Here is a 14824-nt window from a genome sequence, read left to right on the forward strand (position 1 = left end):
CCCTTACGACCATATTTCCCGAGATTTGGTTTCAGTAAAGTGCCTTGCAGGCTATATTTACCGAGATTTTGTTTGACACTGTAATTTCAGAAGATCCTTTTATTGATGGAATGCTTTTACAACCGAAAATCATAGTATGAATCTTTTTAATGAAATTACAATGACTAAACAAAGTATTTCTTCAGATGCTCGGCATTCCAAGGCCTTGGGAGCACTTTCCCCTCTTTATCTTCGAGGTGATATGCTCCCGCTCTATGGCATGCCACCACCTTGGATGGTTCTTCCCAACTTGGGGCTAGCTTTCCTTGGTTGGATCTTTGGTTGCGATGGTAACTTTTCGCAAGACCAAATCTCCTAGCTTGAAGCTTCGGTGCTTGACATTCTGGTTGAAATACCGAGCCACCTTTTCTTGGTATGCTGCCATGGTTACTTGGGCCTGATCCCGTTTCTCCTGTAGCAAGTCAAGGTGTAGCCTGATGCCTTCATTATTGCACTTTGGCCGAAAGGTCTCCACACGAAAGCTTCCCGATCCAACCTCGACTGGGATTACTGCTTCGATCCCAAAGGCTAAAGCATAAGGCGTCTCTTCGGTTGGAGTCCTCTTAGTAGTTGTGTATGCCCACAGAACTTCCGGGAGATCCTCGGCCTATTCTCCTTTCCGCTCACCAAGTTTTTACTTTAGAATTTTAAAGATTGTCTTGTTGGCAGCTTTAACTTGTCCGTTTGCTTGGGGATGACCTGGAGATGAGAAGTAGTTTCTGATATAGAGCTTTGAACACCACTCTTAGAATGAGTCACAATCGAATTGCTTCCCATTGTCAGTGACGAATGCATGTGGAATCTAATACCGACAAATTACATTTTTCCATTGGAACCGCTCCATGCACTTGGCTGTTATGTTTACCAAGGCTGCCACTTCTACCCATTTGGTAAAGTAATCCATGGCCATTACTGCGAACCAAACACCCCTCTTTCCTCGGGGTAACAGTCCTACTATATCCACCCCTAATTGTGAGAAGGGCCAAGGTGTGGAAATGGAACTCAGCTCCTCGGGGGGTTGCTTGGAAACATTCGTGAAGCGTTGGCAATTGTCGCAAGTTATGACCGTTTTCATCGAGTCCCGACTCATGTTCGGCCAGTAGAATCCTGCTCTGATAGCTTTGTGTGCCAACACCCTTGCTCCCGAATGACTTCCACAGATTCCTTCATGAATCTCTCAAAGGATGTAATCACCTTCTTTCTTGGAGACATACTTGAGGAGGGGTAACATGAAACCTCGTTTGTAAAGGGTTCCATATACCATTGTAAACCGAGCAGCCTTAGTTCTCAGCTAGACTGCTTTCTTTTGGTTGGTTGGAAGAATCCCCTTCTCCAAGTATTCTACTAGCTCTTCTGCCCATTTAGGCATCACCTCTAACGCTAAAACCATTATTTCCTCAGTTATAGCAGGTTGGAGTAGAATTTGGATTAGTTCTTTGGATTCTTCTACATCATCCTCAGCAGCTGAACCCATCTGAGCCAATCGATCTGCCTTTTCATTCTCTTCCCTTGGGATTTTGATTATGCAGAATTTTTTAAAAGGTTCTACATTTTTTGTACTTTAGACAAGTACAGCTTCATCTTTTCTCCCCAAGTTTTGAATTCTCCTCGGATGTGTCCGACAATAACTTGGGAGTTGCTTTGAACCTCCATGAACTCGGCTCCCATCTATTGAGCTAAGCTTAGTCCTGCTAATACTGCTTCATACTCATCTTCATTGTTGGTAGCTTTGAACTCAATTCTTAAAGAACTACACAACTCTTCTTCGTTTGGTGTGATCAACACCACTCCTGCTCCACCATTCTTCTTTGTGGATGATCCATCCATGTAGATCACCCACACTTCGTCCCTCGGGCCTTCTGGTGATAGAGCTTGACCTTTGATGGCCTTCCGAGGGATATACTCAATGTCGAACTCCCTGAGTTCGATTACCCAATTTGCTAATCTGCCAGATAGATCTAGCTTTCGAAGCACCTTCTTCAGTGGGTACTCCGTTAAAAATTTGATTGAGTGAGCTTGAAAATATGGCCGAAGCTTCCTTGATGCAATGGCCAGGGCAAAGGCAAGCTTCTCCATCTACACATATCTTTCCTCGGCTCCTCTCAATGCTCAACTAATGAAGTATATTGGCTTTTGTACGCTTTCCCCTTCTCGGATTAGAGCTGCACCAACCGCAGTTGGAGATATGACTAGGTATAGATACAGCAATTCTCCAGGAATGGTTTGGCTCAATAGAGGTGGGCAAGCTAGGTACTTCTTCAGCTACTCAAATGCTAGGTCACACTCTTCGGATCACTCAAATGCCTTTCTCAAGATCTTGAAGAAAGGGAGGCACTTGTTGGTCTACAGAGAGATGATCCAGGACTGCTGGATCTTTTCAGGATTCACTTCTATTCCTCAGTTTAACACCATATAACCGAGGAATTTTCCTGAGGAGACTCCGAAAACACACTTCACTAGATTTAATTTCATCCTGTATTGCTTCAACGTTTTGAACGTTTCTTGCAAATCATGAGAATGGTCGAGAGGTAACACACTCTTCATGAGCATGTTATCGGCATAGACTTCCATGTTCCTTCCAATCTACTCTCGGGACATTTTGTTCACCAGTCTATGATAAGTGGCCCTAGCGTTTTTCAAACCGAATGGCATGACTTTGTAGCAGTACAAGCCTCGGTCTGTGATGAACGTTGTTTTCTTTTAGTCAGCTTCATGCATGTAAATTTGCTTGTAACCGAAAAAGGCATCCATAAATCTGAGTAGCCCATACCTCGTTGTTGCATCCACCAATGAATGAATTCGTGGCAGTGGAAAGCTATCCTTCAGGCATGCCTAGTTCAGGTCAGTGAAGTCCATACACATCCTCCATTTCCTATTTGACTTCTTGACCAATACCATGTTGGCCAACCAATCGGGATAATACACCTCTTCGATGAACCCGGCCTTGAGCAACTTCTCCACTTCTTCAGCGATGGCCATATTTCGCTCGGGAGTGAACTTCCTTCTCTTTTGCTTCACCGACTTCATCAATGGGTCTATATCTAGCCGATGGATAATCTCCTCGGGGCTAATCCCAAGCATGTCTTCATGTGTCCGTGCAAACACATCCATATTTTCCCGAAGAAAGCAAATGAGGCCTTCTCGGATTTCTAGGGTTAGTTGCGAACCAATCTTCACAACCTTGTTGTCCCCCATGAGTAGTTCCACCAGCTCCTCAGTTGGTTCGCCCCTTAACTATTCCTCATTTCTACTACCCACATTGTTGATTGTTAGGAGCACAAATCCCGATGGTTTCTTTGGCGAAGTGTTATAACACTTCCTTGCTGCCACCTTATCTCATTTCACTTCTCTAACTCCTTTTGTTGGGAACTTCATCTTTAGGTGGTAGGTTGAAGTTACAGCCTTCAACTTATTCAATGATGGTCGACCGATGATTACGTTGTAACCGGATGGTTGGTCGACCACTAGAAAGTCCACCATGACTGTTGCTTGTTTGGAGGTTGTTCCCACTGTAACAAGAAGAGAAATCAGCCCCATTGGTTGGACTTTCTCTCTTGCAAATCCAACTAGTGGTGAATCGAATGGTTTGATCCTCTCCCGATCAATGCCCATCTGTTTGAAGACTAGCCAACATAAGATATCAACCGAGCTTCCATTGTCTACCAAGATTCGATGGATGACATGATTAGCCACTGTCACCATCACCACCAATGCGTCATCATGGGGCATTGAAACCCCTTCTGCATCTTCTTCAGAGAATGAAAGAATCATTGGATCCTTCTTTTGGGCATTTGAAGGCCTTTCAAGAAGGAGAACCTCTTCTACATTTGTCTTACTCGCGTGAGCCTCCCTTGCAGAGTTGGACTCTCCTCCACCAGCTAATCCTCCCCGAAATTGTATGAATTTCACCTATCACATCTTCCTTATTTGCCGCTAGCCGCAGAGGCTAGTTCACCTAAGGGTTTCTATCCCTCTCTATTTCTCTGGCCAAAAACCACACCAATCTTCCATTCTTGATGAAGTTTTCTATCTCCATCCATAGGGATATGCAATCCTTGGTTAGGTGACCGTGATCGTTGTGGTATTCGCAAAACTTTTGGTTGTTGCGCATCTGTGGAGTTCTCATCTTTGATGGCCATCTGAAGTTGGGATCCCTCTTGATCTCCATGAACACCTCGGTGATACTGGTATTCAGAGGAGTCAATCTTTGGTTCCGTTGGTGGAAAGGCTCCAACTTCTTGTCGGAACTCTTCGGGCTCCTTTCCTCCTTTCTCATCTTTTCGGAGCCACGAAGTGCTACCCTGCTGCTGCTAGCTTCACCTTGACCACTTTGCCGTTTTGACTTCATCAAGGCACCGATGGTTTCCTTTTGGTTTATGAACTCTTCAACTTTGTTCATAAACTGACGAAGACTAACTAACGTAGGTCTCCGAGCTAACTCGGCCATTAGTTTGCCTTCGGTTTTGATTCTGTTCATTAAAGCAGATAACACCATTTCTACCTTTTGGCTTTCTACACTCAACTTCTCCCTGTTGAACCTGATCATGTAGTCCTTCAAGGACTCATTCTTCCCTTGCACGAGGGATAACAAGTAGGCAAGGGGAATTGAGTTAAGAACTGGTGTCCGAGGAAATCGAAGTTGTCTATAGATTTGGGAAGCAACTTCCCGAACCATTCTCTGGCATCTCCCTTCAATGTTAATGGGAAGGCTCGATATACGATCTCGTCAAGAGTGTCATGGAGGGCGAGGTGAGCTCAGAAGCTTTTCATATGATCGGTCAGATCTCCGCTCCCATCATATTTATTGACATGTGGGACTTTAAACTTTTCGGGCAAAGGAAACCTCATCACCCTACCAATAAAGGGCAAATTTGTGTTTTGCATCAGATCTTCCGCAACCGATCAGTCTTCTCCTCCTTAAGCCATCTGTTGTGCAAATATCTACCTAAATAATAGGCAAATAAATGTACGTTTTACTCGCAAGTGTACAAGATCAAAACGATAGTATAGAAAGCAAGTATGAGATCATTCTCACGAGGATTGCTACAAATTATGCTTAAAAGAATTGCCAAAATAAATAACTGAATTAAACAAGATAAAATATTGAGTTGAAATAATAAGAATGAAAGGGTAGGGTTTTCTTATCCACTGCTAATCATACTCGAATAAGATAAACAATATGCCAATGCTATAACCATATAAAGATACCCAATGTTTGCTAACCTAAGGGCATGGTATCTATTCCTTAAGCTATTGATCTCCCTAAGCAATGAATTAGGCATGGTATATACTCTAATTCTTTTCTTTCTCAATGGATTTAGTATGGTATCTACTAAGTTGTTCTTCAAGAAAGCATAAATCTATTGAAATCGACAAACACATGAAGCCTAGAGTATGGTATCTACTTTCAATTTTCCATGTTGATTAATCCAAGAACCTATGATGGGGTTCTTTTGTCACTCTATTAAGCTCAGGACTCGGTCATCCAAATTGACTTAAATAACAAATCCATACCACATGCATATGATGATCAAGCACATTCATGTGATGAATTCAATAAAATAGGAAATAATCAAGTTAAGTATCCAAAATATGAATTGTAGCAATGACGCCAATATTGAAATCCTAAAGAGGCATGATTAGGGCTTCAATCGAGCCCCTAACTAGAGTATTAGTTACACATAATTTGGATGAAAATCATCCTCATAAGAAAATAATAAGGAAAAGAAGAAAAACCAAAAAACCCTTCTAGCCTCCAATTCTTCTTCCAAAGCTTGTGTCTTGGCTTCTTTCTCTCTTCCCTCCTTCAATTTGAACGAATTGAGGGAGTATTTATAGACTTTGGAACAACCCTAGACATTTTTGTGCAACCTAACAACTCAAAAATCGAGTTGGAGTTGGATTATAGACTTCCAAACCGTGCAAAACCATGTCTGCCGACTTCACTGCTTCTCTAGCGCATGACTATGCTCGATCGCAAGATTGGCGCTCAAGCGCATGACTGCGCTCGATCCCACTGGCTTGGGCGCTCGAGCGCACTTCCTTAATCTTTTTCCCAAAATAACTTTTAAGTACGAAACTTGCCGGAAATGCTTGTTTTTCTTCAAAATCCAAAAAATGCAAGGAAACACAAAAACAACACAAAACATCAACTGATAACAAAACTAAGAGATTAACATATGTGAATTAAAGGGGTTGAATCTGTAACATTCAACACCTGTCACACCCCCAAACTTACATATTGCTAGTCTCTTAGCAATATGAAACTGAAAAATAAAAAGAATATAAAACAACAACTACTCTACCTCCACTGTCATGGGAAACACGATTGTATTTAGCATATGCAACAAGCCTTTTAAGCCCCTAGGCATCCCTAGTAGGACAAGTGAAGTATCGTGAGGATTTAACAGAAATGCTACCTACAAACATTATGCAAAATTCATGTCATGCATAAGATTGAAGTATCACTTAAAATAATGATTTTTATTCACTAACAAGCTTAAAAGGATAACTCCATCTTCAAAATGAATTGGAATTCCAAAGTCTAACCACTTACAAATGACAGGTTGAGGCATCATAAGTTCAATTGAGTGTAAAGTGAACCAATACATAATTATGAAGCTTCAAATTATTCCCAAGGTGCAATGACTCAATACCTCAAAGTTCACTAGGATTCCCATTAGAATGAATAACCATGGCATAACATTAAGAGTGTTATTTATTTATTCTTTTTGGTCATGCTGTGCAATGCTTAGTTCCCTTAAGCTTTCTAATTGACTCATGTAATGAGTGTTAGGCCAATGCTTCCCAAACTAGATGGCTTTAGGGTACTAGGTGTAAGAACACCCCTATGGGCTTACTAACTCGAGTCAAAAAGGCTACAAAACTAAACTAGCCATGACATTAACCAAATCAAACTTCTCAAATTTTATGATAAACACTCATTACTTAATGAGGCAAAATGTCCAGTTACTTAGTGAAAAGCTCAAAATGATCAACATTTTTTTTTTTCTCTTTCAATTGTACCAATGTATCCATCCAATAAGTCACCCAACTTCACCCCCAAGACATTGAAAACATATACAATTTAGGTTCACATGTCATACCTCACGAACTATGTGCTAATGTGCTTTTGGCAATTTAAATCAAAACAAGTAAATTCTTAAATGCCAAAAGTAAGTACTAAGACTTAGAATTCTGGCCATCAGATCATGTGTTCAGCATTCTAAGCTCACCAATGAAATTCAAATAATAGCTTTTAGATTAACCAAAGTCTCAAGGATAACATGAACATGCATTTTCAAAAATAAAAAATTTTGGACAAAGTGGTGTATGTCTCCCATACCCCCAAATCTGGATTACACATTTCCTCAATGTGTAGAGAAAATGGAAAGATCATACAAGGGAGATGAGAAAACTGATTGGAATAGGTATGGCTCATAGCATACCCCTAAACTTGAAAGAAAACTTGTCCTTGAAAAACAAACTACTAAAACAAAACAAAGGAAAACTAAAATTATAAAAACAAAATAGAAACTTAAAAAAAAAAAAAATCAACAGACAATGAAACAACAATTAAAACAAAACATAAAATTTTAAAGAATATGGCTTTTTCAGTGCATGAAGTGGCCTCCGTACCACTGATCAGGGCAGATGCGCTCGAGCACCTTCTGCTTGTGGCTTGAGTGCTTTTGGTAGTAGCTTCAGTGCTACAATTCTCGGGCCTTTAGTTGCTTGTGGCATATTGAATTAGGTATTGTTTGGGATGAAAATTCAGCCCTCTTTCTTTCACTCAGCTCCTTAGCCATCTGCCCCACTTGTGCTTCCAATCTTTGAATAGCTTGACTTGTAGTGGCCTCCAATTTTTGAATAGTTTGACTGGTCTGTGCATTGGTTTGTTGTTGCGCAGTTAAAAATTGGAGTATAGTACTTTCAAGGTCATTCTTTTTCAACTTTGGATTTTGTTGGACTGCTTGTGGTGAAGCCTGATAGTTATTTCCCTACTGGATATTCCTTTGTTGCCCTTGAGGGTTCAGAACATTTTAACTGTTACTCCATGAGAGATTGAGGTGGTTGCGCCACCCTGCATTGTAAGTGTTGGAGTACGGATTATTCTTCAGGGGGTAATTGTTTTGTCCCACGTAGTTCACTTTCTCCTGATTTGTAAATGGAGACATGGGACAAGTCTCAGTGGTGTGATCAGAATGGAAACATATAGCACATACCTTGATCTATGCAATTTGTTGAACTGGGGAAATGTTGTGAGTGGTCATGGCTTTTATGAGCATATCCAGCTTTCTTTCCATTGTAACCATTTGAATTTGAACTCCGCCATTTGTGCTCACTTCATATACGCCCTTCCCTTTGAGTCCTTGTCTCCTTCTAGATAAGAATTGTTGGGAGTTCTCGCTTAAACTCTCAAAGGGTTTTATGGCTTCCTCACTGTTTTTCTCCATTAACACACTGCTACAAGCTGAATCTACAAGACTTTTGTTATGATCATTTAAACCTTCATAAAAAGCTTGTACCTGTTCATCTTGAGATAGATTGTGGTGTGGGCGCTTGAGAAGTAGCGCGTTAAAGTGCTCCCATGCTTCAAAGAAAAGATTTCCATCTTTTTGTTGGAAGGTTTGAATCTCCCTCCTCAATTGCCTTGTCTTTTGGGTTAAAAAGAACTTCTTTAAGAACTTTGTGGCCAACTCCTCCCAATTATGAATAGAATTTGCAGCCAAAGAATTTAACCAAAGCTTAGCATTCTCTTTTAGGGAAAAATGGAAGAGAAGTAACCTGATTCCTTTTGCGGTTAGGCTATGGATATTCTGCATTTTGCATAGGTCAAAGAAATCCCGAAGGTACAAATATGGGTCCTTTGTAGGTGTGCCTCTATAGTGTGGAACCATATTGAGCAGATGCGGAGATAAATTGTAATTGCTCTGCACAATGGGCTGGAAATCAATGCATGATGGCTGCTTAAGGTTTTGAGGAATGAAGGAACTTTTCATAGGTCTTTGCACCGGTGGTGGATTCTCAACATGTTCTTCCTCCATCTTTTCCTCAACTTCGAATTCTTCTTTTGTTTCGGAGTTGTCACTTTACCTTTGTCGAATGGTCCGTTCAATCTCTGGATCGTATGGAATAATGGCTAAATTATGAGGTCAATGACCTTGCATAAAAAAGAAAACAATCAGATTCGAAAAGTACAGCAGCTTCAGCACTGCTGTCTGGAGGTGCGCTTGATCGCACTGGTTTGTGCGCTCGATCACAGTGGTGTGCTCGATCCATCTGGATTGGGCGCTTGATCGTACTGTCGCAGCACAGAAACAGAACAGAGATTACAACCTCAGTGCTGCTGTCTGGATGTGTGCTCGATCGCACTAGCTTGTGTGCTCGATCATAGTGCTGCTGAACAGAAATAGAATGAAAACCAGAAAATAGAAACATATTAGGATAAAAAAATTTAAAAAAAAAAATTAATTAAATTTAAACAAAATTAACTAAAAACTTAAGGAAAAACTTATAAACAAAATTCAACGCAATCCCCGGCAACTGTGCCTAAAATTTGTAGTGAAAATATCTACCTAAATAATTGGCAAATAAATGTACGTTTTACTCACAAGTGCATAAGATCAAAACGATGGTATAGAAAGCAAGTATGAGATCATTCCCACGATGATTGCTACAAATTATGCCTAAAAGAATTGCCTAAATAAATCACTGAATTAAACAAGATAAAATATTAAGTTGAAATAATAAGAAGGAAAGGGTAGGGTTTTCATATCCACCGCTAATGATACTGAAATAAGATAAACAATATGCCAATGCTACAACCATATCAAGATACCCAATGTTTGCGAACCTAAGGGCATGATATCTATTCCTTAAGTTATTGATCTCCCTAAGCAACGAATTAGGCATAGTATCTACTCTAATTCTTTTCTTTTTCAAAGGATTTAGCATGGTATCTACTAAGTTGTTCGTCAAGCAAGCATAAATCTAAGGAAATCGACAAATACATGAAGCCTAGAGCATGGTATCTACTTCCAGTTTTCCATATTGATTAATCCAAGAACCTATGATGGGGTTCTTTTCTCACTCTATTAAGCCAAGGACTCGGTCATCCAAATTGACTTAAATAACAAATTCATACCATATGCATATGATGATCAAGGACATTCATGTGAGGAATTTAATAAAATAGGAAATAATCAAGTTAAGTATCCAAAATATGATTTATAGCAAAGACGCCAATATTGAAATCCTAAAGAGACATGATTAGGGCTTCAATCGAGCCCTTAACTAGAGTGTCAGTTACACATAATTCGGATGAAAATCATCCTCATAAGAAAATAATAAGGAAAGGAAGAAAAACCCAAAAACCCTTCTAGCCTTCAATTCTTCTCCCAAAGCTTGTGTCTTGGCTTCCTTCTCTCTTCCCTCCGTCAATTTGGACGAATTGAGGGAGAATTTATAGAGTTTGGAACAACCCTAGACGTTTTTGTGCAGCCTAACAACTCAAAAATTGAGTTGGAGTTGGATTATAGACTTTCAAATCATGCAAAACCGTGTCTGCTGACTTCAATGCTGCTCCAGCGCACGACTGTGCTCAATCGTAGGATTGGCGCTTGAGCGCACTTCCTTAAGCTTTTTCCCAAAATAAAATTTAAGTATGAAACTTGCTGGAAACACTTGCTTTTCTTCAAACTCCTAAAAATGTAAGAAAACACAAAAACAATACAAAACATCAACTGATAACAAAACTAAGAGATTAACATATGTGAATGAAGGGACTTGAATGTGTAACATTCAGCACTTATCACCATCTGTCGAGCCATCTTCGCATACTTCTTTTTCAAATCCCTCACTTCATCATCAACGTTGGTGGTCACATGCCTCTTATGATGAGAACCACCTTGAACGGTTGTGTCATGGTCGTCTTGAGCAGAACTTTCTCGGTACGTGTGTGGCTGCTTCTCTTTGCGCCTTTCTTCACGTTCCTGTTTCCCTCTCATTATGAGTCGGGAAGCGAGATCTTCATCTTGCTTCTTCAGGGCCTCCATAGTTTCTGATATACGCTGCATATGATCTTCCAATGAAGCTATTCGGCCGTTCGAATCAACTGATGTTCCCAGAGCATTCAGATCGGGCTCCCTCGAATGTGTGGTCACCATACCGGATTTTGAATGTTGAGAATTGATGAAAATCAAAATTTCCACAGACGGTGCCAAACTGTTAACGACAGTTTTTCAAGGAGTGATGTTGCACGAAATCTGAGGAGTCGTTGATTTGCAAAAAGAGAAAATTTAGGATAAGAGTTGTCGGGGTGTGCTGGTGGGGGATAGCTCTGATGTCTAAGTATTTTATTTGAGAGAGGGAGAGCAAGTAAGCAATATGAGCTTGAGAGAGATTTGTAATTACCAAATAATGAATTGGAGCTTCCTTTTTATAGGCATTAGGAGCAGTTGTTGTCCTCGAATTCTCGGCCCCACGTTCCCAAGGATCCGCTATGCGCAATGTAGATCATGGGATCATGGGCTACTCCATGATCATGAGATCGTGGGTTTGGAGAGTGGCTTGGCCATGCTTATGTTGGACGTGTGTTCCCACGTTATCCTCGGCTACATGTGTCTTAGTTTGACGATGATAGCTGGGCCACATTTTGGTGAACGTGGGGCTTTGCTTGGGCATTGGGCGTATCCCACATTCATTAGTGAACGTGGGTTTCCTTCACTTGCCGAATGACCATTGTACCCTCGGTGGAAGAACCATTATACCCTCTGTGGGCTGGCAATGCCTCGGTTTGGACCGATTATTTCTTGGCTAGGCTTGTCTTTAGTGGGCTTGTACATTGGACCGAGCCTAGAGGTCTGTTGGGCTTAAAGTGGCCGATCCATTACCCAACGTTTACAAAAATGGCTGGACCCCAGTGAACCAGACATTCTACCTTTGACAGCATGAAGGATTGGACCTCCTCCTAGGGGTTCCCTTAAGTAAATTTTGACGTGTCTATCAAGCCACATTTTGCTATAGCAGATGCCATTCTAAAGGACTACAGTGGAGACATCCCAATCAACTCCACTCATCTCAGCATCGAATGGACCTCTGCCCATATTTTCACCGACATCAACCTTCAACTCTTCTCTTTCCCAGAATGAATAGCTTTGACGGTCTCAAGATGTACTTATTTTTGTGACCATATCGTCAAATGGGTTGCTTCGAATTTAGTGTTAGAAAGCATTCCCACTCTTTAAGATTTAGAAGTAAAAATTATCCCCTTTGTAACTCTTTCTCCCTCTTTGAATAGAAAAAAATAATAATAATAAAAAATAACGTATGTTTGGTGACATGTAGATTCAAAATTACATCAAGGCTTGAAGCATATTTTATTATTGAGTAAGACATGAGAGAAATGATTGGCTGGTATGTAGGTCCAGATTAGTGAGGCATCCATACCATGGGATACATGCTTGGGTTAGGGTATGACAAGAAATGATTACTCTCCAAGAGGATGGATTAGTTGTCCCTTTGGGACGGATTCCGCTTCTGTGCGGACCAGTGCGGTAGTGAAACACAGATGCTGTTGCCCAAAACGGTACCGTTTTGAGCAGTTAAAAAGTAGGAATAGAAAATAAAAAATAAAAAATTCATTAAAACTTAAAAATTATATTAAAAAAATAATAATAATTAAAAATATTAAAAATATTAAAAAAAATTTTAAAAACAAAACTAAAAAAAAAAAAAAAAGGGGTAGGGTGGCTGGCCACCCAAAAAGGCCAAAATAACAAAAAAAAGTTTGAGGATTTGGTTTTGGGGGTGGCTGGACCACCCCCAAGGGCTATGGGGGTGGCCGAGCCACCCCATACGGTACCTGTGGGTTTCCCAATACAAAGCAGGAAGAAGCAAAGCCATGGGCAGTTTTCTGTCAGCCCAAACAAAACCTACGAATCCAAAACCGGCTGCTCCGCTCTTTATATATATGTCTGTGTCTTTTTCTATCCCTTGACTCAATCTAATGCATCTGAGCATCTCCACCTTTTCCCTCTCTCTCTCTCTCTCTCCTTCCCTCCCTCCCTCCCTCCCTCTTTTGTGGCATCTGTATTTGCAAAAAGTTCAAGAAGACTGTTTTATAGTTCTAGGCAGCTTTAGATGTGACAATTGGATTCCAATCTTTCGGATTGTAGCGCTTTGGGCAGTTTCATTTTCTGGGTTTTCTTCGAATTAATCTATTCAATTGTTGGGGTATGATTTCACTTCTACTTTCCTGAATGTTTTCCTCAACCCAGTAGGTGGTGACAATTTTCTCACCTGGGTGTTTGTGTTTTTGTCTTCGAAAGAGAACAGCCTTTGACTGATGGAACCAAATGGTTTAGGTGGTGGAATGTTTCCGAACATTGGTTTTTGGGTGGTCCGGCCACCACACAAAAACCAAACCACAAATATATATATATATTTTTTTGGGTGGCCGGCCACCCCAGCCCATTTTTATTTATTTATTTGTTTTAGTTTTAATTTTTTAATATTTTTAGTTTTTTAATTATTATTATTTTTATAAATTTTAAATTTTAATGAATTTTTTATTATTTGTTTTTTATTCCTACTTTTTTACTGCCCAAAACAGTATCGTTTTGGGCAACAGCATCTACCACAGAAGCCGAATTCCTTTGAGACAATAACACAATTAATATTTAATGCGTCTGTCTACTACTTTATAATTGATATGCACTAGGAAGCAAAAGACTAAACACAACTGTGGCAAGACAATATATATATATATATTTTTTATATTTTCTTTCTATCATTCTAGAAATTCAATAGATCAATTATTAGATTTGTGAAATTCGTATGGGTTTTATATAGGGCTACAAATTTAATGGCTGATTTGTAAAATAAGATGGAGAAAATATGAAAAAAATATTAACGTGGAATGTCTCATGTTTTTATGGTTCTTTCCAAATCCGAATTATTTATGAAAGGAAAGAAAGAGAAAATTAGCCTCATTTTGTAAAGTTTTGAGAAAGTTTTGAGAAGTATTTTGAATTTTAAGTTCTGAACAAAATAAGAAATGGAAATTGATTATGTGGAGTCCACAAACAAAAGGTTGGTTGGTAACATTTGGAGAAATGTTTGTGTGTTTGAAAAATTATTTTTTAATAAAATAATATATTATTTTTAATGTGGCGGTGATTTGGTAGCTGCCATCAGTTAGGAGACTGAACTGGCAGCTGCCAAATGTGTATGGCATTCGCCTTCGGGCCACCAAATAGTTTCTACAACCACCATCAAGTGGTGCAACACCACCCTAAATTTTTTTAAAAAAATATTTTTTCTTTTTATTTATTATACACAATCAACACCTGAAGAAAAAAAAAAAATTGTACATAAATGATTATACCAATTCTTGCATTTTATAATTAAATGTGGAATATTGTTGAATCACTAATATTGAGCTTGTATAATGTATTAATGCAATGAATTATCTTTTGTAGCAATTGATAGGATTTCTAGCAATAAAAATTGTTGAAAAAGTAAATGGAAAAATTGGTCTTTCAAAATAGTTAAAAAAAAAAAAAAAAAAATTGATGTTGCAACTCATGGGTTTTCGTGTGAACTTGCAATTAACAAATCGACCTCTGCATCATGCAATTTTGACCAAAAAAAAAAAAAAAAAAAAAAAAAAAAGAAAAGAAAAAAGAGCTACGGTTTTGTCAACATTGGAGGATTCGTTTTGAAAAGAAATGAGAAGCGTGATCCGTAATATAAGTGTGATCAGTAAAAAATGATTAATGAT

At 39.4% G+C, this 14824-nt stretch overlaps 2 protein-coding genes across 2 annotated transcripts; both read right to left on the reverse strand.

Annotated features, from left to right (window-relative positions):
- Positions 1 to 295: 295 nt before the first annotated feature.
- Positions 296 to 816, reverse strand: LOC148584506 (uncharacterized). Its single transcript, XM_088518485.1, has 2 exons — positions 739 to 816; positions 296 to 646 (listed from the first exon to the last, which is right to left on the reverse strand). Exons 1-2 carry the CDS (start codon positions 814 to 816, stop codon positions 296 to 298), a joined length of 429 nt encoding a protein of 142 aa, XP_088374611.1.
- A 2559-nt stretch (positions 817 to 3375) lies between these two features.
- On the reverse strand, positions 3376 to 4714 carry LOC148584507 (uncharacterized). Its single transcript, XM_088518486.1, has 2 exons — positions 4108 to 4714; positions 3376 to 3917 (listed from the first exon to the last, which is right to left on the reverse strand). Exons 1-2 carry the CDS (start codon positions 4712 to 4714, stop codon positions 3376 to 3378), a joined length of 1149 nt encoding a protein of 382 aa, XP_088374612.1.
- Positions 4715 to 14824: the final 10110 nt, after the last annotated feature.

The sequence above is a fragment of the Corylus avellana genome, chromosome 7 (assembly GCF_965113065.1).
Source record: "Corylus avellana chromosome 7, dhCorAvel1.hap1.2, whole genome shotgun sequence".
Classification (NCBI taxonomy): domain Eukaryota; kingdom Viridiplantae; phylum Streptophyta; class Magnoliopsida; order Fagales; family Betulaceae; genus Corylus; species Corylus avellana.